This window comes from Podarcis bocagei, assembly GCF_964188305.1.
Source record: "Podarcis bocagei genome assembly, chromosome: 5".
Classification (NCBI taxonomy): Eukaryota; Metazoa; Chordata; class Lepidosauria; order Squamata; family Lacertidae; genus Podarcis; species Podarcis bocagei.
This window is the reverse complement of record NC_138129.1, coordinates 97,644,631-97,667,854: the sequence shown is the minus strand read 5'-3', so window position 1 is coordinate 97,667,854 and position 23,224 is coordinate 97,644,631. Positions and strand designations below refer to the sequence as shown.

Below are 23,224 nucleotides of genomic sequence, written 5' to 3'. Positions count from 1 at the left end.
ATAGTCTTCAGCCACATCGGCCGAGTACCTGAATTAAGTGTTGTGTTTTTATATTAAAAAAATGTGTTCCAGGCACACCGTTATCTCTGTACTACTGTAACAGTTTTATTAATTTATTAATTTGTTTAATTTATGTCCCACTCTTCCTCTTCAAGGAGTTCAAGGTGTGTATCGGTTGTGAGATTGCAGATTGTCAACGTGGGAACAAAAGCTCCTCATCATGTGTACTCAGAATTAAGTTGCATTGAGTTCAGTGGGGCTTACTTCCAATTAACTATCCATAGATGTGCAGCCTTACAGTCCCATGCACTGTATCTTTACTCAGAAGCGGGTCCCATTATACAGTGGGGAGGGGGGTTGGTTACTCCCAAGAAAGTGTGCAAAGGATTGCAGTCAGGCAGTTCGATTCCATTGTACAAAATGTCCTTGCTGTGCCAGCGCCTAGGCTGGCACCCAGTGCACAGTTGATCATACGATGGCAACCATCGAGCTGCAAGCAGTATGCCTGGTGGTAATGCCCAGAACCCTCTTGAACAGAGTCTACGACGATAGTTTTGCAACCCTACAAGTCATGGCACCTTCCGCTGACAACAGTTACAGTCATACTACATCACCTGCCCCCTGGTCATCATAGTGCCACATCTCAGCAGACTGACACGCAGCCCACAGGCAGCAGTGCCATGAGTGTGTCGCAGGCAACTCTTCGCAGCTTCGTCAGCAAGGGGAATAAGAAATAGAAAGATCAGGCTGAACCTCATGGGAGGCCTCTGTGCTGGCACCACAGCTCAGCAACCAATAGTGCTGCTCATACAACAGGGTTCAAATTGTTCAAATTCCTCTTCCCATCCCAAGCATTATGGCCACACACGTATTTTCAGCTCAAGGCAGAACTGGCATGGAGAAGCAGCCACACATTTCAAAGCACCAGGAGCATAAAGATTGGGGGGCCTGACTGAAACAAACATTGACTCCAGAGTCTTTTACACAAAGGTCAAGACGGCCCTTTTGCAAAGTTGTGCCCTCCATATGTTTTGGAGCACAACTACCAAAGCCAGCCTAGACCGAAGCTTAGGGAAGGTGAAGTCTGAAATATCTCTAGGGCAGCAGGTAGGGGAAGGCGGCCAAGAGCCCTACACTTCAACACAGCTTCCGGATACTACTGATTTCTATGCACATTGTCAGGGAACTGCCATCAGAGGCGAGAGGAGAGGTAAGACGCTCCAATGATGCAGGGGAGGGAACTAGCAAGGAGAGAGAGAGAGCTTCCTCGGGGGAAGGAAATCCAGGGGACACCAGGGAGAAAGGGGAGGCTGAGAGTACTGCGGAGGGAAGGCTCCGAGACTCTTCCAGTGAAATCAGCGGAGAGAGCACAGGTCCTCCGCTTGGCACGCCCACGCTGCGCAGAAGGCTTCCGCGCAGAGAATCTAGGAGGAGACTTGGAGTCAAGGAATTTTTATGTTGGAGGAAGTTTAGGAAACGCCCACTAACGGATGCTGCCAGTGACTGAGACAGTCGCGTTGTAAGGGCTGTCAAACCAGGGAAAGGTTCAGCTATACAACCAGCTTGGAGCAGTTTGCAGTTTACGCACAAGCAACCGCAATTCCCATTACACACATATATTTATGGGCACTCAGTGGGGATACCATGTTGAATGGAAAAGTGCAAAGGTGAATAAAACGGGCCTGGCATGGGGAAAACCCAGGCACCCCACACTCAAGAGCCACCCTATGACTTCTTAGTCACGTGTATCACTGCCATCCTGGCTTTGGTGGCTGTCCCGCCCCATCCTGCACTCGCTACCGCTGGCCGTATTTTGTTTTGCTTATTAAAATCTATATACCATTTTTCATACATAATAGCCAAGTGGTGTACAAAAAAACAACAACCAAAAATAATCATAAAACTCAAATTAAGTCAGTGCTGGGAAACTAAAAGGAAATAAAATCCAACTGGCACTACATGGTCAGGAAAGGCCTCCACAAATGTGTTTTCTTCAAGTACTGAAATTGCATTTGGAGCACAGGCAGTTCCACAGGAAGGCAGTGGTTCTCAAAAAAAGTTCTCTGGGCCACACTTTCGGAATAAAAATTGGCTCACACCACACCAAATTTTTAATTGATAAAAAATACATCTGAAAACAAAAAGAAACAACTCCTAGCAGCCCTTGATTTATAGCATAAAACACAACTACTTAAAATATCATCACAGGGCATCCGGAAAGTATAGAATAATGCAGCTACATAACAACATGAATCCTTCGTGAACTATAATATTGGATTGTTCTCGAATCTTCCTGCCACATCCTTTGAGAAGCACTGCAGCGAACCTCTGCAGGTCGCAGCATTGCCAGGTTGGCCTCATCCGACGATCTTGGTGGGGTGAGAGGCACTTTGTCTGGTAAGCTTGATCCCCAGTGCATTGTGTGACCAGCACAGGCAGATTACAAAGACTCCCCCTTGGCTCTGCGGGACAGCACAGATTCCACAAGCCCAAGGACCAGGTCTTCCCACCACTAGCTCTCCATCAGACCAAGCACAAGACTGTGGTCCAAAGCAGATGAAATGCTTACTTACCATGAGAAAAGCCACAATGGGCAGTCACAGGAGTTGTTTAGTCTGTTCTGTTTTTGTACAGCCCTCTCATCCTTCCCATAACAGCCCTGTGATGGGGTCAGCTGAGAGAAGGCACATTGTCAAAGGTGAGGGAGCTCCATGGCTGAGTGGTACCATCCTGACTCTTCGTGATGTTATGGTGGGCTGGCTCTCTTTGCTGAAGCCACCCACACCCCTTCTCAGTCTGCCCATGTGTCTCCCCATGCCTCTTGTCACACCGAGCAACTTTGGGAACCTCACGTGGGGCGTTGGGGTCCGTTGAATCGCCCTTTCCCCATAATCTGGCAACAAAGTTCTCACACTAATACAAATTGGCGTGAAGACTTTGTTGTTATTGATTAAAGCCGCAGTTCAAGGCAGGGCTTAAAGTAGCGGTATGGATTTTTAGAAATCCATAAGTCATGTCTACTAATAGCAACAAAACAAGCTTGCCAGACAGCTAAAGACAATTAGTGACATTTTGCTGTGCAAGTGACCAATTGGCTTAAGATAATACCTCCTCACTTGCCAAGGCTGCTTTTTCCTCTCCCCTCCTTAGTCTGAACATGTGTTTTCTGTGTTTTGATCTTCTGTAGGTCTATTAAAAGTCCACTGTGGAACTGCTGTTGACACCCATATATAGAATTAGCATGTTCCAGTTATAAATGGATCTGATTGTGTGTGTGTGTGTGTGTGTGTGTGTGTGTGTGTAGAAATTGCCCAGAGGCAGGAGATATCCTCAGTTTTAAATGTGTTTGTGGGAGGGGGGGCTATTGTTTTGCTGTTTTTGTTTTAATTATTCGTTTTTTTAATCTTGTGAACTGTCCTGAGATCTTCTAATGAAGGGCAGTATATAAATCACAATCATAGCCATAATCATAATCATTGTTAATTTATTCAATGAGAGTTGGCTTAAATGGACCTTCCATAAAAGACACCTAGGGTGCTTTATAAAGCTTGAAGTATAGGCACCAACAAGCATTATGGGGCTCAAGACCAGGAACTGTGTGGATCACGAGTTGGTTCATTCCCCCCCCCCCCCGTGCCACCAAGGGGACTGGTCAAAGGAAGGAATGGCGAGCCTAGAGTTGGAAGGGATCACAAGGGTCATCTAGTCCAACCCCCTACAGTGCATGAATCTTTTTGCCCAATGTAGGGTTCAAACCCACAACCCAGAGATTAAGAGTCTCATGCTCTACTGACTGAGCTATCTATGTTTCTAGAACACTGCTGGAACAGCCTAAAATCCTCTTGATCTGGAGAGTCAGGTGACAAGCAAGGAGCCAGTCAGATGCCAGTCCCTGATACAGAACTTCTGGATTTGCCGCGTTCCTCTGCCAAAACTATCCGTATAGTTGAGGGAGGACACCAGGCTTATTAATTTATTAAAACATTTCTATCCGCAGGAATGCAGGTGGTGTTGTGGGTTAAAGCACAGAGCCTAGGACTTGCCGATAAGAAGGTGCTGTCACCTTTGTGGGGCTAAGCTTTGCCTCACCTGCTAAAGGTATTTGCCCACCTGTGGACTCCAGATATGGACTGGTGACCATTGAAGGACTTGAGCCAGGGGGAGTGAATTAGCTTTTGGGAGATTGTGGGTGAAGCGAGTCTGCCGGAAAACAAAGCCGTGAGCCTCACATAACAGACAAGGAGAGGCAAGGGGTGATCGTGATGGGATGGTGGTCAACTTTTCAACATTTTCTCTGGTTGAAGCTCTCCTGTGAGATGTGCGTTTTGTCCCTTCGTTAAGCTGGTGATTGGACAGTCACCCAAAAGGCACACTGAGACCAGAGCATCTGAGTCCTGATGTGCAGCTCACTAAACACTGTGCCTCATGCCTTTGCAGGAGAAGAGTCCCTGACCATTTTTGTGGACAAGCGCAAGCTCAGTCGGAAAGCGGAAGCCGGCGGCCTGGCAGGAAGTGGTGGTAGCAATGCCACGGTCTCCTTGGAAACCCTGCACCAGCTGGCAGCCTCATACTTCATTGATCGGGAGAGCACTCTGCGGCGCCTCCATCACATCCAGATAGCAACAGCTGCCATCAAGGTAACCCTGGAGGCGAGCCAAAAGGCAGGGGGATGTTCCGTAGCACATGAAGCCGTTGGCTTCCAAGGCATCTCTGTGTAGAGCGTGTTGCTGCAATCTAGGCCTTGATTGGGTCACCACTTCAGCATCAGGGGGGAAAGAGAGAGAGCAGAATAGGCCACAGATTTGCATAAAACATGCATGTGCTAATTTATATGTGAAGGTGTAAATTGAGCAGTGATAACTATGATGCAATGCTACGTGTTGGTACATAGGCCCCCTATGCAGCTGCCCAATTCATCTGATTCTTCCTCTTCTTTAATAATAATTTAATAATACAGTGGTGCCCCGCAAGACGAACGCCTCGCGAGACGAAAAACTCGCAAAACGAAAGGTTTTTTCGTTTTCGAGTTGCTTCGCAAGACGAATTTCCCTATGGGCTTGCTTCGCAAAACGAAGCTTGCCCCGCAAGCTCCGGGGATAGCGGGAAGCGCAGCGCGTCTTCCCCGCTGTCCCCGGACCTCTTTTGAAGCAAGGGGCGGCGGGGAGAAGATCGCTTCTCCCCGTTGCCAGCCCCGCAAGCTCCAGGGATAGCGGGAAGCGCAGCGCGTCTTCCCCGCTGTCCCCGGACCTCTTTTGAAGCAAGGGGCGGCGGGGAGAAGATCGCTTCTCCCCGTTGCCAGCCCCGCAAGCTCCGGGGATAGCGGGAAGCGCAGCGCGTCTTCCCCGCTGTCCCCGGACCTCTTTTGAAGCAAGGGGCGGCGGGGAGAAGATCGCTTCTCCCCGTTGCCAGCCCCGCAAGCTCCGGGGACAGAGGGGAAGGCGCTGCGCCTTCCCCTCTCTCCCCGGACCCCTTTTGAACCAAGGGGCGGCAAGGGGGAGAAGCGATCTTCTCCTCTCCGCCCCTTGCTTCAAAAGAGGGGACAGAGCGGCGCTTCCCCTCTGTCCCTGGACGGTCTCCATAGGAACGCATTGATTGATTTTCAATGCATTCCTATGGGAAACCGTGCTTCGCAAGACGAAAAACTCGCAAGAAGAAAAAACTTGCGGAACGAATTAATTTCGTCTTGCGAGGCACCACTGTATTTTTAAATTTATATCCCGCCCATCTTCCTGGGTTTCCCCAGCCACTGTGGGCGGCTTACAACATATAAAAACCCCACAACAAAGCATCAAATATTAAAAAACAAAATATCCTATACAAGCAACAGACAAACCAGTAAATCAATAGAAACCCATAATAACAATAATAAACAGTTCACAGTTATACCCAAATTAAAATAACCGCCAACCCCAACTAAGCATTTAAACAACATCAACCTGACAAAAACAAAACAGAGGAACCAACATTAGAAACATTTTAAAACATCTTTGAAAGAGGGAGGAGATTGCCCAGGTTAAGGTTCCACATGAACAGGCCTCTGCTGTTACTGGGAATGAGTGGGAGGGGCCCATGTTTGCTCCTCCCCCTCATGCACACCATTTTGGACTGGTCTTGCTTGAGAAGTTTTGGCTAAACTTAGGACTTGTAACAGGGGTGATTTGCGGGCAGCAAAATTTTGCATTTGAGGGGGTTTGTTATGGGGGGCAGCCGCTGTGGCCAAAAAATGGTAGTAGCACTGGCTCTTGTCCCAGGGCTCACTGCCTGTCATTTCTCAGAATGAAACTCAATCATGAGGTAGTTTGCTTCCTGGGGAGTGGGGGAGATGGCAACTCTTGCTGTTAAATGCAGGGGAGCTTGTGCGGTAGCCACCATTCCTCCACACCCCAAATGCTCTGGTGGGAGGCCACTGCAGAGGAGGTCTGAGGAAAAGAAGGAAAAGAAACTGCACAGCTGACAACAACAACAACAACAATTTGTTATTTATACCCCGCCCATCTGGCTGGGTTTCCCCAGGCACTCTGGTTGGCTTCCAACAAAATATTAAAATACAATAGTCCGTCAAACATTAAAAGCTTTCCTAAACAGGGCTGCCTTCAGAGGTCTTCACACAACCGATCACTGAAAAATTGCCTTTCTGTCCTATTTTTGCTGCTTGAAATTGGAACTGCAGGTTGGGGTGTGTGTGTGTTTGTGTGGGGGTGGGGTGGGGGGGATAGTATTGCATTCCAAGATATGAGTATGGGCTGTGAGTATGATAGAGGGGAGGTTTGGCACTGGTTATTACTTATATCACAGTAAACACAGTATACAGAATGTCCTTTTTATTGTTGTCGAGGGTGGTTTATTGTGCGTGGGATAAGCAAGATACATACCACAAGGGACCCTTGGAGGATTCACAGAAAAACCATCTCACGCTTTTGAAGGATCCACATCCATCAGGACACGCTGTCTTGTATGAGGGATGGGGCAGGTTTCATTCTTGCTGTGAAATTGTCCCCATTAAACGGAGGAAGGTAATGGGGTTGTAGGTGCTTAGCACACCGCCTGCCCCTGTTGATCCCAGGTATAGAGGAGCATTCAAGCCTGCTCCTCCTTTCTATGTCATCCCATTCCAGATTTGGTTCCTCGGTCACATGACAGTGTGGCAGGATATTGGAAAATGGGAGGTACCCTAATCATGACCTCGTTCATTGAGTGCAGGTCATTATGTAACCAAAATGGCACCATCTTCCTATGAGATGGAGAGATCAGCAGGGCTTGCAGATGTGCAAAACATATGGGGGGGAGCCCAAAGGGCAGGGGTCAGCAGTTGTTGGACCCTGCCTCACCCAAGACTGCACCCCAGAGCCAAAGTCAAGAAATCCCTTTCCCAGCCCCACTAACTGATTTTCTTTTCCTTTTTTGGGGGGGGGGGGCAGGATTCCAATCCCCCAGCTCCCTCCAACAATGTACTGCAAAAGTCAGACTCAGACCAGAAAAGACGCTTGTTTTCCTGTTCCATTTCATTTTGTGCAACAACTCTGCTTTTATTCCCCCCCCTTAGCCACTCTCCCCCTGCCTGCCTGCCTACCTGCCTGCCTGCCCACCCGCCCCATCACATATGCCTGGATTTTAATTTGCAGGTTGCTTAAGCAAGGCTGCCATCCCTGAGATCTGCTACCCAGCTCTGCAATTATAAACCTATCGCTTTAGTCAGCCTTCCCCTCTCCCATTCCGCTCCCCCCCCCCCCGCCAAGGAAACAGGAGGGGCAGCAAGCAGGGAGTCAGACCACAATTGGCGCCTTTGTGCTATTTGTGGGAAATCGGCCATGCTAATGATGGTGAGCTTTCATGGGGGGGCGGTGGCTAGAGGCAGGGTTGTTCTCCATCAGCAAGCCAATTACTGCACAATTATTCCTCCTTTTTAGAAGCAAAGTGGCCTCTTGCATTCTCATAAGCCTGGAGTGCTTGGCTCAAGTTTTACTGTTTCAAAGCTCTCTCTCTCTCTCTCTCTCTCTCTCTCTCTGTTTTGTCGCATTTAATGTCACTTTGGTTGGATTTCTGTGTTTATACACCCACCCACAGTTTGAGGATGTTGAGGGTAATTCAGTGTAAACAGGGCCAGCTCATGAGGTTTCAATGTCCAGGGTAGAAAATCCAAATGTCCCTCCCCCCTCCCCCGCTAGTTGAACATGGGTCCCATCCACCAGCAATGTTTGCCTGCGAGGCTCAATTGAAACAAACATGAGCTGTGCAAGAATCCACACTCTTCCAGTTCTACTCCCATAAATTTTGATGAGACTTGCACAGGAGACAGTCCTGGTGGATTGTGCCCAGTGGCACATATCTCTCTGTCTCTCACTCTGCTGGCCTTAACGGCACACAAAATCTGCTTCCATGCTTTGTCATAGGACCGCTTCTGTGTGCAAAATGGCTCAAACCTTACAAAACTCAAACCATACAAAAATGCAAATCAATGTATACAAGCAATTATGCCTGGCTTAACCCCAGCTCCTGGCAAGCTAGCCTAAATAGTAGTTTCAAAATATCCCTGGCTAAGCTTCTAAAGATTGCATGATTTCCCTCCATCTGGAGCTTAAGTCTTGTGCACGTGGAGATACACTCTTTTGCCTTCTTGGAACGTGTTTCTATCTCTGCCTCTCTGTTCACCCCATTGTTTGTGGCTTTAGAGATGACTACTAAAATGTGAGGTGGCTAGGCTGAAGTCACGCTAACGCTCATAGTTAACACACACACACACACACACACACACACACACACACACACACACACACACACTTTCTTGGAGGACTTGAATGGAGGGTTTTTGTTTAAGGACCAAAACAAATGCAGTTGTGAGGAGGGGGTGGTGTGAATGTGAGCAGAGCAATAGAGGATCTTGAAAATACATGGGGTATTTCTCCACTGGGAGAAAACCAGCCTTTTGGGAGGGTGAGGGTCGAAGAGAACATTGGGAAAGGGCTCTACTTTCCAGGTAGAATGGTAGAATTGTAGAGTTGGAAGGGACCATGCGGATTGTCTAGTCCAGCTCCTTCAGCAGCTGTCCCATATGGGTATCGAACCTGCAACCTTGGCGTTACTAGCACCAAATTCTGTCATCAAAACATATGCACACAATTCAATCTAATGTTCAGAGCAGGTATGTTAAGGATGGGCAAAGGTCCTTTGATCTTTGCATTTCAGTTGTTTATGGTAAAGCTGCCCTCTTCCATTGCTTAGGTCACTGAAACCAGAACGGGGCCACTTGGCTGCAGTAACTACGACAACCTGGATTCTGTGAGCTCTGTTCTTGTCCAGAGCCCTGAGAACAAAGTTCAACTTCTCGGTAAGGATTTTTCTCCTTCCACCTGCCTGGAATTGCATCCACAATATCCACTGGACACTAACTGGACTCATCTTCTAACTTGCTCACAAGGTGGAAATAGCAATCCTAAGTTAAAATGCGTTTGTCTTGGTGTGTTGCTTGCTCCTGGCTCACAATCTTCACCTCCTTTCCATGGCAGAAGGCCTCAGGATGGGAACGGAGTTAGATCTCTCTTCACCCTGAGTTGAAGGCTTAAGCCCAGCTGCCGTGGCTGGAACTGTTTCCTGGCCCAAGGCAGATTCTGCATAGGAATCCCTTCATTTATATCTGTAACTTACCTTCAGCTCTGATCACACTCAAAATCAATCAGAGGATGCGCCTTTAAGTCATGGATCATGCAAACTCTTGCAGGCCTGCTGACCACCTGGGTGAGTCATATGACTGCACCACATACACAGAAACAAAGTTATTTGAACGTGTGTGTTCTTTCATTGAAGAACACACAGTGCTTGTGTATGTTACAGGGGTAAATTGGGGTTAAATACTGAGGATTCTGCATATTTTTATGAAGATGTGGAGAAAATCCATAATCAATAAGAATCAATAAGAAGTTTGGAATATCATCCATTCAGTGCTTTTTAAAAACAAACACTAATGGATGGCGGCTAACAGATTGAGGTTGAATCCTGACAAGACAGAAGTACTGTTTTGGGGGGACAGGAGGCGGGCAGGTGTGGAGGATTCCCTGGTCCTGAATGGGGTAACTGTGCCCCTGAAGGACCAGGTGCGCAGCCTGGGAGTCATTTTGGACTCACAGCTGTCCATGGAGGCACAGGTCAAATCTGTGTCCAGGGCAGCTGTTTACCAGCTCCATCTGGTACGTAGGCTGAGACCCTATCTGCCTGCGGACTGCCTCGCCAGAGTGGTGCATGCTCTGGTTATCTCCCGCTTGGACTACTGCAATGCACTCTACGTGGGGCTACCTTTGAAGGTGACTCGGAAACTACAGCTAACCCAGAATGCGGCAGCTAGACTGGTGACTGGGAGTGGCCGCCGAGACCACATAACACCGGTCTTGAAAGACCTACATTGGCTCCCAGTACGTTTCCGAGCACAATTCAAAGTGTTGGTGCTGACCTTTAAAGCCCTAAACGGCCTCGGTCCAGTATACCTGAAGGAGCGTCTCCACCCCCATCATTCTGCCTGGATGCTGAGGTCCAGTGCCGAGGGCCTTCTGGCGGTTCCCTCATTGCGAGAAGCAAAGCTACAGGGAACCAGGCAGAGGGCCTTCTCGGTAGTGGCGCCCGCCCTGTGGAACGCCCTTCCAGCAGATGTCAAAGCGATAAACAACTACCTGACATTCAGAAGACATCTTAAGGCAGCCCTGTTCAGGGAAGTTTTAAACGTGTGATATTTTACTGTATTTTTGGTTTTTATGGAAGCCGCCCAGAGTGGCTGGGGAGGCCCAGCCAGATGGGCGGGGTATAAATAAATTATTATTATTATTATTATTATTATTATTATTATTATTATTATTACTATAGAATCATGGACCAAAGACATGAAGTCCATCGTTTTGTTAATATGTGTTGCCTCCAGTAAATTTTGTATATTGCCCATGTAATATTCCGTCAGGCAACTGGGCTAGTTTTGTCTACTCTTGCTGAAGATAGCATATTCAGACAGACGCCATGCCCAGGACTTCTCCCTGAGGTCCATTTTAGCCAGAGAAGCTGGAGCTTGCCTGCGCCTGAGATCATCTGCTGCTCTGCTGTGGAAGTCAGAGTCCTCCCTTAATTCACCATCTTTTGATGTGTGCACAGTCACCAGGGCTTGTCCTCAGTCTCCAGCCAACTCACTTTAAGCATGTGCAGGTGTGGGACTTTTCAGTATACGCACAAACAGATAAAACTCACAAATCAATGGAGTTATGTTCTTTTGCAACATCTAAAGGGCAGATATCATGAAAGAAGCCATTGTTCCATAGGGTGTTCCATAGGTCGAAAAAATCTGCTAGGGAAGTGAGTGTAGCTCTTCAGTTTCCATACGGGGTGCCAACTTGAATAAAATATTGTGGGGGCCCAGCTAAGCCCCACCCCACGTAATCAATCACATGATGCGGTGCAAGCACACCATTTGAATGGCAGTGCCCATCACCTTTGGGAGGGCCCCTCAAATATTTTATTGGGGGGTCAACACCCCCTAGGAGGTGGCTCCTAAGTTTCCATAGTACCTGTTTTTCCTTAATGCAGATATGGCTGAGCTGAGGCCTGTAATGTCTCTGCCTACTTTTCACAGGCCTGCAAGCCCTGCTGCCCGAGTACTTGCGGGAACGCTTTGTGGCTGCTGCCTTGAGCTACATCACCTGCAATTCGGAGGGGGAGCTGATATGCCGAGAGAATGACTGCTGGTGTTACTGTGGGTTCGGTTTCCCACAATGCAACTGCCCCGAGGCTGACATCCAGGTTATGGAACAGAGCCTTTTTCAGATCCAGGGAGTTTGGGAGAACCACAACCAACAGTTTCGGGAATCAGGTGAGTTTGGGAAACGTGGGTCTCATGAGGAACGGGACGATGGGTGGATGATTGCCCACATCCAGTTGACTCAGCAAGGAAGGAGGATGACAGCTGACTGAGGCAAGGAGCCATTCACTGTTGCACCTCTCTTGTGAACAGCCTGGCAGAGAATGCAGATGAGCCGGAAGACGAAGGAAGCAGTGAAGGCAGGTCTTGTGAGATGCCAGCCACTGCAACAACCACAAGAAGGGCAGGCAAATTTACTAAGTGAACCAGAGAAGACTAGGAAAATGTGGGGAGGCAAAGATTGGCTGAGTGTGTGGTGATGGAGCTAAGCTTGAAGATAAATGTCTGGAAAGGGAGAAAGACAGCAGGAGGAACTGGAAGCAATTTTGGGAACCTCCTTTAAACTTGGTTGGAAACCAGAACCTATAGTTTGTAAAAAGAGCCAGCTAGGAAGTGCTTGACCATTGATGGTTATTGACATCTGGCGGTCGACGAGCTGAACCTGAGGGAGAGTGGCAGTTCTGGGGCTCTGAGGACTTCCTTAAGTAAATTAACAGCAGTGGCTTTTCCTAAACTTTTATGTTAGAAGAAGGTAGACACAGCATTTTTTTTTTAGAGTCGTGGGGCTAATTCAAATGTGTCATCAATGTGTTCAGTACAAATAGATCTTTTCCAGTCCCCAGGTTAATTCTGCATATTTCCAGCATGGTCAGTTAGGGGGGGAAAATGTTCATGATCATACTACAAGTAAAACAGCTGCTGAGAACAGCTTAAACATATAACCACTAAATCGGTGTATTATAAAACCAAAAACAAATTGATCAGAAGATAAGTATGAACCTTATCAAGGCAAATAAATAGATAAATACACATGCAAAGCAATTATTTTAATAATAGCAGAAGAAGAAGAAGAAGAAGAAGAAGAAGAAGAAGAAGAAGAAGAAGAAGAAGAAGAAGAAGACTCATCTGCTGATATAATTTCCAGTAAAAAAAAGTGCTTTAAAGGTAGCTGAAATCATGAAGAAAGTCTGCGGGGAAAACACTATTGGCTTGACAGGAATGTTTCATCACCCCTTTGTTCCCGCAGCTACTGCTGAACGTTTGAAGCTATTTTGTTGGATTTTTAGGCCCCCACCCCACCCCCGGTCCTTTCATAGCTCTCATGTCACCTGTTAAGCTCTTAGGTGAGCAAATTGGAGAAAGATGGTAACTGTTCCTCCAGCTGCTGTTACTCATTGGGCTTCCTCCAGTTTTTCCTGACAAATCTGCTGTCACTTTGTGTGGAGCACAAAAGTCTTTTTTGTGTGTGTGCTTTTCAGCAGGCTTTTTGAGGCTGAGAAGTTTTCAGCCCTTATTTTGGTGGGAGATATGGAGGGGGCCAGTAGTGATGTATGGAAGTGAAAGCTGGACCATCAAGAAGGCTGATCGCCGAAGAATGGATGCTTTTGAATTATGGTGCTGGAGGAGACTCTTGAGAGTCCCATGGACTGCAAGAAGAACAAACCTATCCATTCTGAAGGAAATCAGCCCTGAGTGCTCACTGGAAGGACAGATCCTGAAGCTGAGGCTCCAATACTTTGGCCACCTCATGAGAAGAGAAGACTCCCTGGAAAAGACCCTGATGTTGGGAAAGATGGAGGGCACAAGGAGAAGGGGATGACAGAGGACGAGATGGTGGGACAGTGTTCTCGAAGCTACCAGCATGAGTTTGACCAAACTGCAGGAGGCAGTGGAAGACAGGAGTGCCTGATGTGCTCTGGTCCATGGGGTCACGAAGAGTCGGACACGACTAAACGACTAAACAACAACAAATGAAGGGGGCACCAAGGAAGCCCTTCTTCACCCCCACCACTAAGGATCTGGGGAGGGTGGAGAGGTGGAGGACAGAAGGCAAGGGAAGGCACTGGTTGTACTGGGTGAATGCAAGACTTCTGCAGCTCCCAAGAAAGTGATGGCACAGTCATCAGGTAAAGGCAGGAGAGAGGCAGTAAAAGTGCAGCTAATTAGCAATAGCTGGAGCAGAGTTCCACTTCCCTCTGTTCTAAAAGAATTCTACTTGCTCCTTCAGGGCTTGCAGGATTTTGAGGCCTGACAGATGACAGCAAAGCTATAAAAAATGAAAAGAAAGTAAGAAAGAAACCCAATAGAAGCCAAAATCGTAGTGATAGCTGGGGAAACAAAATGGGGAGGTCCTGCAAGCTAATGTGATTTTGCAATCTGTGATTTTGCAAGGCTAATGTTTTCTTGGAAACGGTGAATTCTAAAGTAGCAATCCTTGTTCTTCTAATTACTGAGTATGTGATTCAATGGTACTATGGGGCTGAAATAAGTGGCATAGCGTGGGTTGCCGGCGCCCAGGGCGGGGCAAGTGTTGTGCCGCCTCCAATGGATCGGGCAATGGTTGGTCCCTTCACCAGCCAGCGTCTAATCAAGGGAGTCTCTCCTTGCAAACTCATCCCAACTTGGGAGCAGAGATAAGGCACAGAACGCGAAACCAGGAATGCCACTGTGTTGCCTCGCCCTCCTGCCTTTGCGGTGGGGCACTCTCGGCAATGCACGTGGCTCTGGCAGTGCTTTCTGACCTTCCTGTTCAGTGGGCAGCAGCGGCACCCTCCCCTCCCTCCCAGCTGTCCCAGGGTGTCCCCTCACTGGCCATGAGGAGGAGGAGGCAGCGCCACCCCAACCCCAAAGGCCCAGCCTGGGCAGAGCTTGCTTCCCGCAGCTCTGAGGGAGCTTGTTGTGGGAGCACCTGATTGCGCCCCCTCAGAAATTTGCACCCAAAAGAGTCATGGCTCCCTTGCCCTCCCTTGCTATGTTGTGGGCTGAAATGAAAATCTGAAAGTTAACAGAACTTGCCATTCCTTTCCACAAACAGAGGTTGATTGGAAAGAGATAAGAGGAGTACAGTAACTCATACAGGGAGACAGTGGACAACCCTCCATCACGGAAGAGTGGAGCCTTGCAAAAGGCACTGGTTATTAACATATTCCTCACACTTTTTTGGAAATTAATCTGGGATATGAGTGGGGCTGGGCTGAATTCTTAAAAAAACATTTGAACTGTAAATTTCTACTTTTGTTTTTAAAATGGTATCTTAGTTTTCTATTATTTATATAGTGTCATCATTGCATGAGGTGCTTTACAGAGTAACAGTGGCAGGGGTTGGGGGACACAGGCCCTGCCCCATGGAGCTTACAGTCTTAAATTCAACACAGGAGAGAGCTGCAAAGCGAGGTGGATGGAAGGATAACAGAGGAGGAAAAAACAGAGGAGTTGCACATATTTGGGATGGGCTGATGACATTTTTATTCACCGTAAATATGGGTTAATCTAAAAACAAAGTTAGTCAATACTATAGCCTCAAATACAGGATACTTACGGAGTTTATAAAAAGCATGCGGACATCCCAGCTCCTAAAACAAGAGACAAAATATTGGATTCATCTTCAATAACATTAATCCGACAAAAATTGTTTTTTCAATAATTTATTTCCCAATACTGTCTGAATTTCCAAAGAATGTCAAGGTGATGGTGTGAGATATATATATATATATATATATATATATATATATATATATATATATGCAGGTTTTGGTGTCTTCGGGTATCTTCCCGTGTAAGAGTTGGGGTGTCTAGGCGACGTTTCGACGAGGTCTCACTCGTCATCTTCAGGCTGGTGCTTTCGGCTTCTTGTTACTAGAACAGAGCAGGATCTCAGTGTTTGAGTTCCTATAAATACTGTTGAGGGGGTGTGGTGTATAGCCTCCAACGTTCTGGGCAGAGAGGAAGTTCCCAGGTTATTGTGCCTTTTCTTCTTTTGTTCATTAATTACTTGAGGGATATCTTGAGTGATTTCTTGAGTGATATTCTGAGTACCACTTAGGAGGGTCATTAGGTGTGGATTAGTTGCTAAAGCTTTCGTGTCTTGACCTCTTGAGCTTGTGAAAAGTTTTTCTGAGAAGATGGCTGTACTGCACTTAGTTGTGCTCTGGCTTGGCTTCGTGTATAGGGGCGAGCTGTGGTTTTGTGCCCTGTGCCAGCCAGATCTGTGTAGGGATTGCAGGGGGGTGCAGCATCCGGAGGTGCCACTATGGTTTGGCTACTGGATGGTGTCTGTAATTTATCTGTGGAGAGGGTCTGGGTTTGGGTCTGGTGTGGTTGATTGGAGATGGCGTTCTGTGTGCCTCTGGTTCTGGTGTCGGTTTTTGTGGGGAGGGCTAATTTCCAGATGCCCTCCCCACAAAAACCGACACCAGAACCAGAGGCACACAGAACGCCATCTCCAATCAACCACACCAGACCCAAACCCAGACCCTCTCCACAGATAAATTACAGACACCATCCAGTAGCCAAACCATAGTGGCACCTCCGGATGCTGCACCCCCCTGCAATCCCTACACAGATCTGGCTGGCACAGGGCACAAAACCACAGCTCGCCCCTATACACGAAGCCAAGCCAGAGCACAACTAAGTGCAGTACAGCCATCTTCTCAGAAAAACTCTTCACAAGGTCAAGAGGTCAAGACACGAAAGCTTTAGCAACTAATCCACACCTAATGACCCTCCTAAGTGGTACTCAGAATATCACTCAAGTAATCACTCAAGATATCCCTCAAGTAATTAATGAACAAAAGAAGAAAAGGCACAATAACCTAGGAACTTCCTCTCTGCCCAGAACGTTGGAGGCTATACACCACACCCCCTCAACAGTATTTATAGGAACTCAAACACTGAGATCCTGCTCTGTTCTAGTAACAAGAAGCCGAAAGCACCAGCCTGAAGATGACGAGTGAGACCTCGTCGAAACGTCGCCTAGACACCCCAACTCTTACACGGGAAGATACCCGAAGACACCAAAACCTGCATTCCTGTACCCGTGAAAATCTACGAAAGCAAATATATATATATATATATATATATATATATATATATATATATATATATATATATATATATATATTCTTCCTTTCCTACAATCTAATATGGGATGTCAGATTTAATAAATCTGTTGTAAGCCAGCAGTTATTTCACCACAGCTGTATGGCTGGAGATTAACGCTGCCACCCTGTGCACATGGGGACTGTCAGCGGCTGAAGGAGAGGCAAAATAAGTCAAGGCTTTGAAAGTAGAGGCGGCCTGTGGCTCCTGCCTCCCAACATGTTTGCCTGCAGTCCCTTCCTGTCTCCTCTGCTGGTCTCCATGGGCAGAGCCCAGCTTATAGGTGATGCTGGATGCGGTGCATCACGTGCAGTCAGCTTCTGAGCCTATGCATACAAGATACAATCCAAAGAGCTTAAAAAACAGATGAAAACAAAACAGAAAACAGCAGATACAGTATATTTGAGGGGGGGGGGGGAGAGACACAGAGAGAAACAAAAAAATATGCCTGTTCACCCAGCTGGGAAAGTCTGTCGGGGCAAAAATTTCTTCAGTTGTTTCCAGAAAGTAGGTGTCTGTTGTGTCTTGACAAGGAATGTTGCTCTACAGAACAGGAGCAGCAATTGTAGAGAAATGCAATGGTTTTCCTAGAATCATAGAATTGGAAGAGACCATGAGGGTCATCTAGTGCAATCCTCTGCAATGTAGGAATTTTCTTTTGCTCAAAGTAGGGCTTGAACCCACAGCCCTGAGGTAAGGGTCTCCTGCTCTACAGACTGAGCTACCCACTCTGTTCTATATTTGCTATATAATTTAATCATTCCCCCCTCCAAGTATTTCAAAATACGGAATATTCTGAAATAGCAATTAGTGGGAAACAACCTTGCGTTCACTTCTGTCATCCTCACTGTGAGGTAGTGGTTTAAAGACACAGTCCTTTCCCAAATGGAGCGTTAGCAGGGAATATATATATATCACTGCTGCATAATTTGCCTCTGAATAACAGATACCAAAATGTACTGGGAAACAACAAGTAACTGCGTTCACACCTACCTGGTTTTGCCTGTTGCAGTCTAGGTTGATGCTGGTGCTGCCCTCTATTTTTGCATTTGTCCCCTAGGGTACAGCCAGGTCGTTCACACACCCTCAAGCTCCTTCTGCATCTTTTTCTTGGAGCATCTAAGGCAGCCTTTCTCAACCTGTGGGTCCCCAGATGTTATTGAACTACAACTCCCATCACCCCTAGCTAGCGAGGCCAGAGCTCAGGGATGATGGGAGTTGTAGTCCAACAACATCTGGGGACCCACAGGTTGAGAACCAATGATCTAAGGGCTTACTCTCCCCAGGGCACCACCTGCAGCCCTTTTTTGCTTCTGCTGAGAGAGTGCACTACGGGTATGTCACAAAGTGTGGCATGGAAGAGTGTCTGCATAGAAGAAGCATGGATAGGGAGAGGAGGGCTGTGCCCAGTCTGCAACCTGTTTGTTGTGAAAAGGGAGAGAAGGATTAGAGTTCTAGGTGACTCATAGAACCATAGAATTGTGGAGTTGGAAGGTACCCCAATGGTCATCTAGTCCAAGCCCCTGCAATGTAGGAATCTCAGCTAAAGCATCCATGACAGATGGCCACCCAACCTCTGCTTAAAAACCTCCGAGGAAGGAAATTCCACAACCTCCTGGAATCAAATGATAAAACTGCCCCATTTCCATTGTTACTCGAGTTTGCTATGTGCCAGGGATTTTTTTCCCTTGGAGGAGCCCCAAAGCGATACAGTCCAGGTCAAGATTTACCACTTGGTCCTCTACCTTCTTAAATGAGTGATGACTTTCCAGGGGTTGAGTGTTGCTTTCCAGTGTTATCCTTCCTGCTGACATCCTGTTCTGTCTTGGCAGAGGAACTACAGTCCCTGGTGAAGAAGTTCCCTGTGGACCACTTCTTGAACTTAACAGCCATCTCCCAGTACTGGGCAATGGATCCTGATATTCAGCACCGCTATCAGAAGTTGGGCAGCACCTTGAAGATGCTCTCCAAGAAGACCCATCGGATTGTCCGGCGTCTTTTCAATCTGGCCAAACGCTGCCACAGGCAACCTCGCTTCAGACTTCCCAAGGAGAGGTCTGGTATATTTTTTGGACAGCTTTGCTTGGGCACAATCCAGTACAAAGATAGATGTGCCTCCAGCCTGCTATGTTGTGTGTGCTGAAGCATGTCTAAACTCTGTTTGGACTGTGGTTGTTTTCTTTTGGGGTCCAAGTGGGAAGGATCTAGTATCTAATATGGAATCTGAAGCCCCCAAGAGGCTTAGTGTTCTACATGTTACACAGACTGGGAAGGAGCTGCATACATACATGTATGTACATACATACATACATACATACATACATACAGATAGATGATAGATAGATAGATAGATAGATATAGATAGATAATAGATATAGATAGATAGATAGATAGATAGATGATAGATAGATAGATAGATAGATGATAGATAGATAGATAGATAGATAATGATGATGATAGATGATAGATAGATGATAGATAGATAGATAGATAGATAGATAGATAGATAGATAGATAGATGATAGATGATAGATAGATGATAGATAGATGATAGATAGATAGATAGATGATAGATAGATAGATAGATAGATAGATAGATAGATAGATAGATAGATGATAGATAGATGATAGATAGATAGATGATAGATAGATGATAGATAGATGATAGATAGATAGATAGATGATAGATAGATAGATGATAAATAGATAGATAGATAGATGATAGATAGATAGATGATAGATAGATAGATAGATAGATAGATGATAGATAGATAGATAGATAGATAGATAGATAGATAGATAGATAGATGATAGATAGATAGATAGATAGATGATAGATAGATGATAGATAGATGATAGATAGATAGATAGATAGATAGATAGATAGATAGATAGATGATAGATGATAGATAGATAGATAGATGATAGATATAGATAGATGATAGATAGATAGATAGATAGATAGATAGATAGATGATAGATAGATAGATAGATAGATAGATAGATAGATGATTGATAGATAGATGATAGATAGATGATAGATAGATGATAGATAGAGATAGATAGATAGATGATAGATCTATCTATTCATTTATTTCCCGCCCACAACTGCCAATGGTAGGGTTGCTTTTTTATTTTTTAACAGGAGGGCAGGATCCTGGCCACCCCACCCTGCACCCTCCTCCCCAACTTAGTGAGTCTAAAATAATAATTAACCAGAGTAATTGTTTTTTATTTATGCAAAAGTGCAATGCGAACATTTTAGCTCAAAGCCTGCTGCTCACACTTATCATTTCCTTTGGATCACGACTGATTCCTTTTTCCTATATGCGGCACAGAAAGGCAGGGAAAAAGGGGCCAGCTCCTTCTCATCCCTAGAGCAGGCTTCTCCCATAATTACATAAAGGGATTTCAGGTGACTGAGTTCCATCAAACACTACCAGCCACTGGCAACTTGCCAGTTTACCACCTGCGGAGAAGGTTTCATAATTACAGAACACATGCATGCATCCCTCTCAAGTGGAATTCCAGCCCCCTGATTTTCTATGTGGAAAGTGTGTATACTTTATGCAGTACTATGGTTTACTGCAGAAGGATTTTGCTTTCCTTTTTAGGGGGTGATTGAAACATGGGAAATGGTTCAGACTAATTACACACGTCTTTGCTGTGTTGATGCAAAGTTAACTTTTCATCTGCTTTGTGCCTTCCTCTGTCAGGCCCTTGACCTACTGGTGGAGCCATGCTCAGTCCCTCCTCTATTGCAGTGAGACCTCTGTGCCAGGAACGTTTGTGGAAGAAAGCCACAGCTGCAGCTGCCCCCATGACCAGCCCTCCTGCCAGGGGACTATCCCATGTGCCTTGGGCGAAGGAGCAGGATGTGCCGCCTGCGCAGAGGACAACGCCACCCAGTGTGGGTCCTGCAACTATGGCTATGTGCTCACCCTGGGCCTGTGCCGCCCAGAGGTGGCCGAGTCCCTGGAGCACTATATAGGTTTGGAGACTGACTTGCAGGACTTGGAGATCAAGTACCTTTTGCAGAAGCGGGACAGCCGCATTGAAGTGCACTCCATCTTCATCAGCAATGACATGCGCCTGGGGACCTGGTTTGACCCCTCCTGGAGGAAGAGGATGCTGGTAACCCTGAAGAGCAACAAGTACAAGCCAGGTTTGGTCCACCTCATGCTGGCCCTCTCCCTCCAGATCTGTCTCACCAAGAACAGCACCTTGGAGCCAGTCATGGCAATCTATGTCAACCCATTTGGGGGCAGCCACTCAGAGAGCTGGTTCATGCCCACCAATGAAACTGGCTTTCCCGACTGGGAAAGGACTAACGTGGATGCCTCTGGCCAGTGCCAAAACTGGACCCTCACTTTAGGCAGCAAGTGGAAGACCTTCTTTGAGACGGTCCATGTCTACCTGAGGAGTCGCATCAAATCTCTTAACGACAGCTCAAACGAAACCATATTTTATGAGCCTTTGGAGATGGATTCTTCCAAGAACCTAGGCTACATGAGGATCAATAGCTTGCAGGTTTTTGGCTACAGCCTGCCCTTTGAGTCTGATGCCATCCGGGACCTTGTCCTCCAGCTGGATTACCCGTATACTCAAGGCTCTCAAGACTCTGCTATATTGCAACTGATTGAGATCAGGGACCGGGTAAACCGCCTCTCTCCACCTGGGAAAACCCGCCTTGATCTTTTCTCTTGCTTGCTCCGGCACAGGCTCAAGCTGGCCAACAACGAGGTAAGTCGCATCCAGTCCACCCTGCAGGCCTTCAATGCCAAATTGCCAAACCCAGTGGAGTATGAGACTGGTAAATTGTGCAGCTAGCCTTGGGAGTGGGGCAGGGCTGTCCTTGTAGCTCCCGGAGGGGAGGACTGGGGAATGAGAAGCTGAGACTTCCAAAGGCCTTACTTTCATGCCAGCCGTGCTCTTCGGCGAGACAGCCAGCCGCCAGCCTGGAAGACTCCAGCGTTTGCAGACTCTGTGGCACCAAACCCAGGGATGAGATGCGCCACAAATCTCTGGCACGACAGCAGCTAAGAAGAGACCAAATGGCAGGGCGGCTGCTGCTGCTGCTGCAAACGTCTTGCTTCAGTTGCTGAGGAGTCTGCCTTGCATCCTCTCTTTTCTTGCAGGCTGCGTTTGTGGAGCATGCAAGAAAATGTACAGGCCCACGAAGAAACCAGGAGATGGAGACATAGAAGGGAGAGGGAGAGAGACATGACCGAGGGCTAAACTTGTGGGAATGGCACTAAAGACTTGGCCTTTGTGATCTGGTCAGTAGCCCTTAAACACACAGAGAGAGGAGCAGCAAAAGGATTGAACGAGGATTCTGTCAAGTGCTTCAAAAACACCCACTTAGGAGAACCGTTCTTTGGCCCTTGCCTCCCTTGGCGCAGTTTACTTTTGTATTGTTTTTATGGGTGTTTCTAACAATGTCATCGCCTTTACATTATCCGCATTACTTTCTAAAGCTGCCACCCCAAGCACGCTTTCTTGGACATTAGTGGAAGTCCGTTTCTCGCACCAGTGAAACTTGCTCCTCTTAAAGGAATGAGTTTAAGAACACAGTGCAGAGCCCTGATTTCAGCTGCCTGACCACCACCTGGGGTCCACAGTTTTGCTTTGTTTCCTGACCCACCCCTTTGGGGTGAGATCTTTTCAGTAACTGGTGAGTGGTAGCGTTTGGCACATGAAAAGTGTGCCTAAATTGCCCCTTTCTCTCAACCATCCCCAGGGAACACGTCACCCTCTTCTGTTCCATTCACAACACATGGTCCTGTCACACAAAGCTAATTTCACCGGGGGGGGGGGGATACACTTTTGAAGAGTGTTCCCAGTGGCACACAGGCAGTTTTTAAATGGGTATTCAGAGCCCAATGGATGATTGGCCTTTCAAGCGTTTATTTATTATGTATTGATTTTAACTAATTGGCTTTAAAAAAAAGTATTTCTGCTTTTGCATTTTTTAAAATTTGAGTGGGATGTTCATTTTCAGTCGACTCCTCCAGCTGAGTTACACATCTTATCCAAATGTTTGTTTTAATATATTTTGTAAGGGGTGGGATGAGGGAGAAATTGTTATGTTATGTTTAGTTTGGTTTGGTTTTTTGGAGGGGTAAAAAGGGAAAGCAGTAAACAAATCAAAATTGACTAAATGGCTTCTTTAATAGATGGAATGTGTGTGTGTGCAAGTGCAAAGACATCTGGGTGCAAAGAAATATGTCTTCTTCTTTGGCGATCACTCACAGCCGAGTAAGATTGTCTTCCATAAACATGGTTTTAACAACGAGTCCGTAAGTGACTGTGGAGGCCAATTCTGGATCCACACGTCCTTCTACAGTGGGGACATTGGTTTCCGGGCAGGAGTTGTGTGGATTTGCCAAGCGTGCCTTCCTCTTAGCACATTTCTCCCTTGCGTCCTGAGTTCGAGTGTCTTCAAAGCCCATGACACCT

The 23,224-nt window shown here is 46.8% G+C and overlaps 1 protein-coding gene across 2 annotated transcripts in view; it reads left to right on the top strand.

The window, feature by feature from the left end:
- The window catches only part of BRINP2 (BMP/retinoic acid inducible neural specific 2), a 98,884-nt gene extending 75,958 nt beyond the window's left edge, over window positions 1–22,926 (top strand). For both annotated transcript variants that reach the window (XM_081194372.1, XM_081194373.1), the window contains exons 4-8: window positions 4,438–4,637; window positions 9,220–9,325; window positions 11,603–11,839; window positions 18,598–18,820; window positions 20,482–22,926. In XM_081194372.1, coding sequence (XP_081050498.1) covers window positions 4,438–4,637; window positions 9,220–9,325; window positions 11,603–11,839; window positions 18,598–18,820; window positions 20,482–21,595 — 1,880 coding nt within the window. In that variant the 3' untranslated portion in view covers window positions 21,596–22,926. The remainder of the gene's footprint in view (window positions 1–4,437; window positions 4,638–9,219; window positions 9,326–11,602; window positions 11,840–18,597; window positions 18,821–20,481) is intronic.
- Window positions 22,927–23,224: the final 298 nt, after the last annotated feature.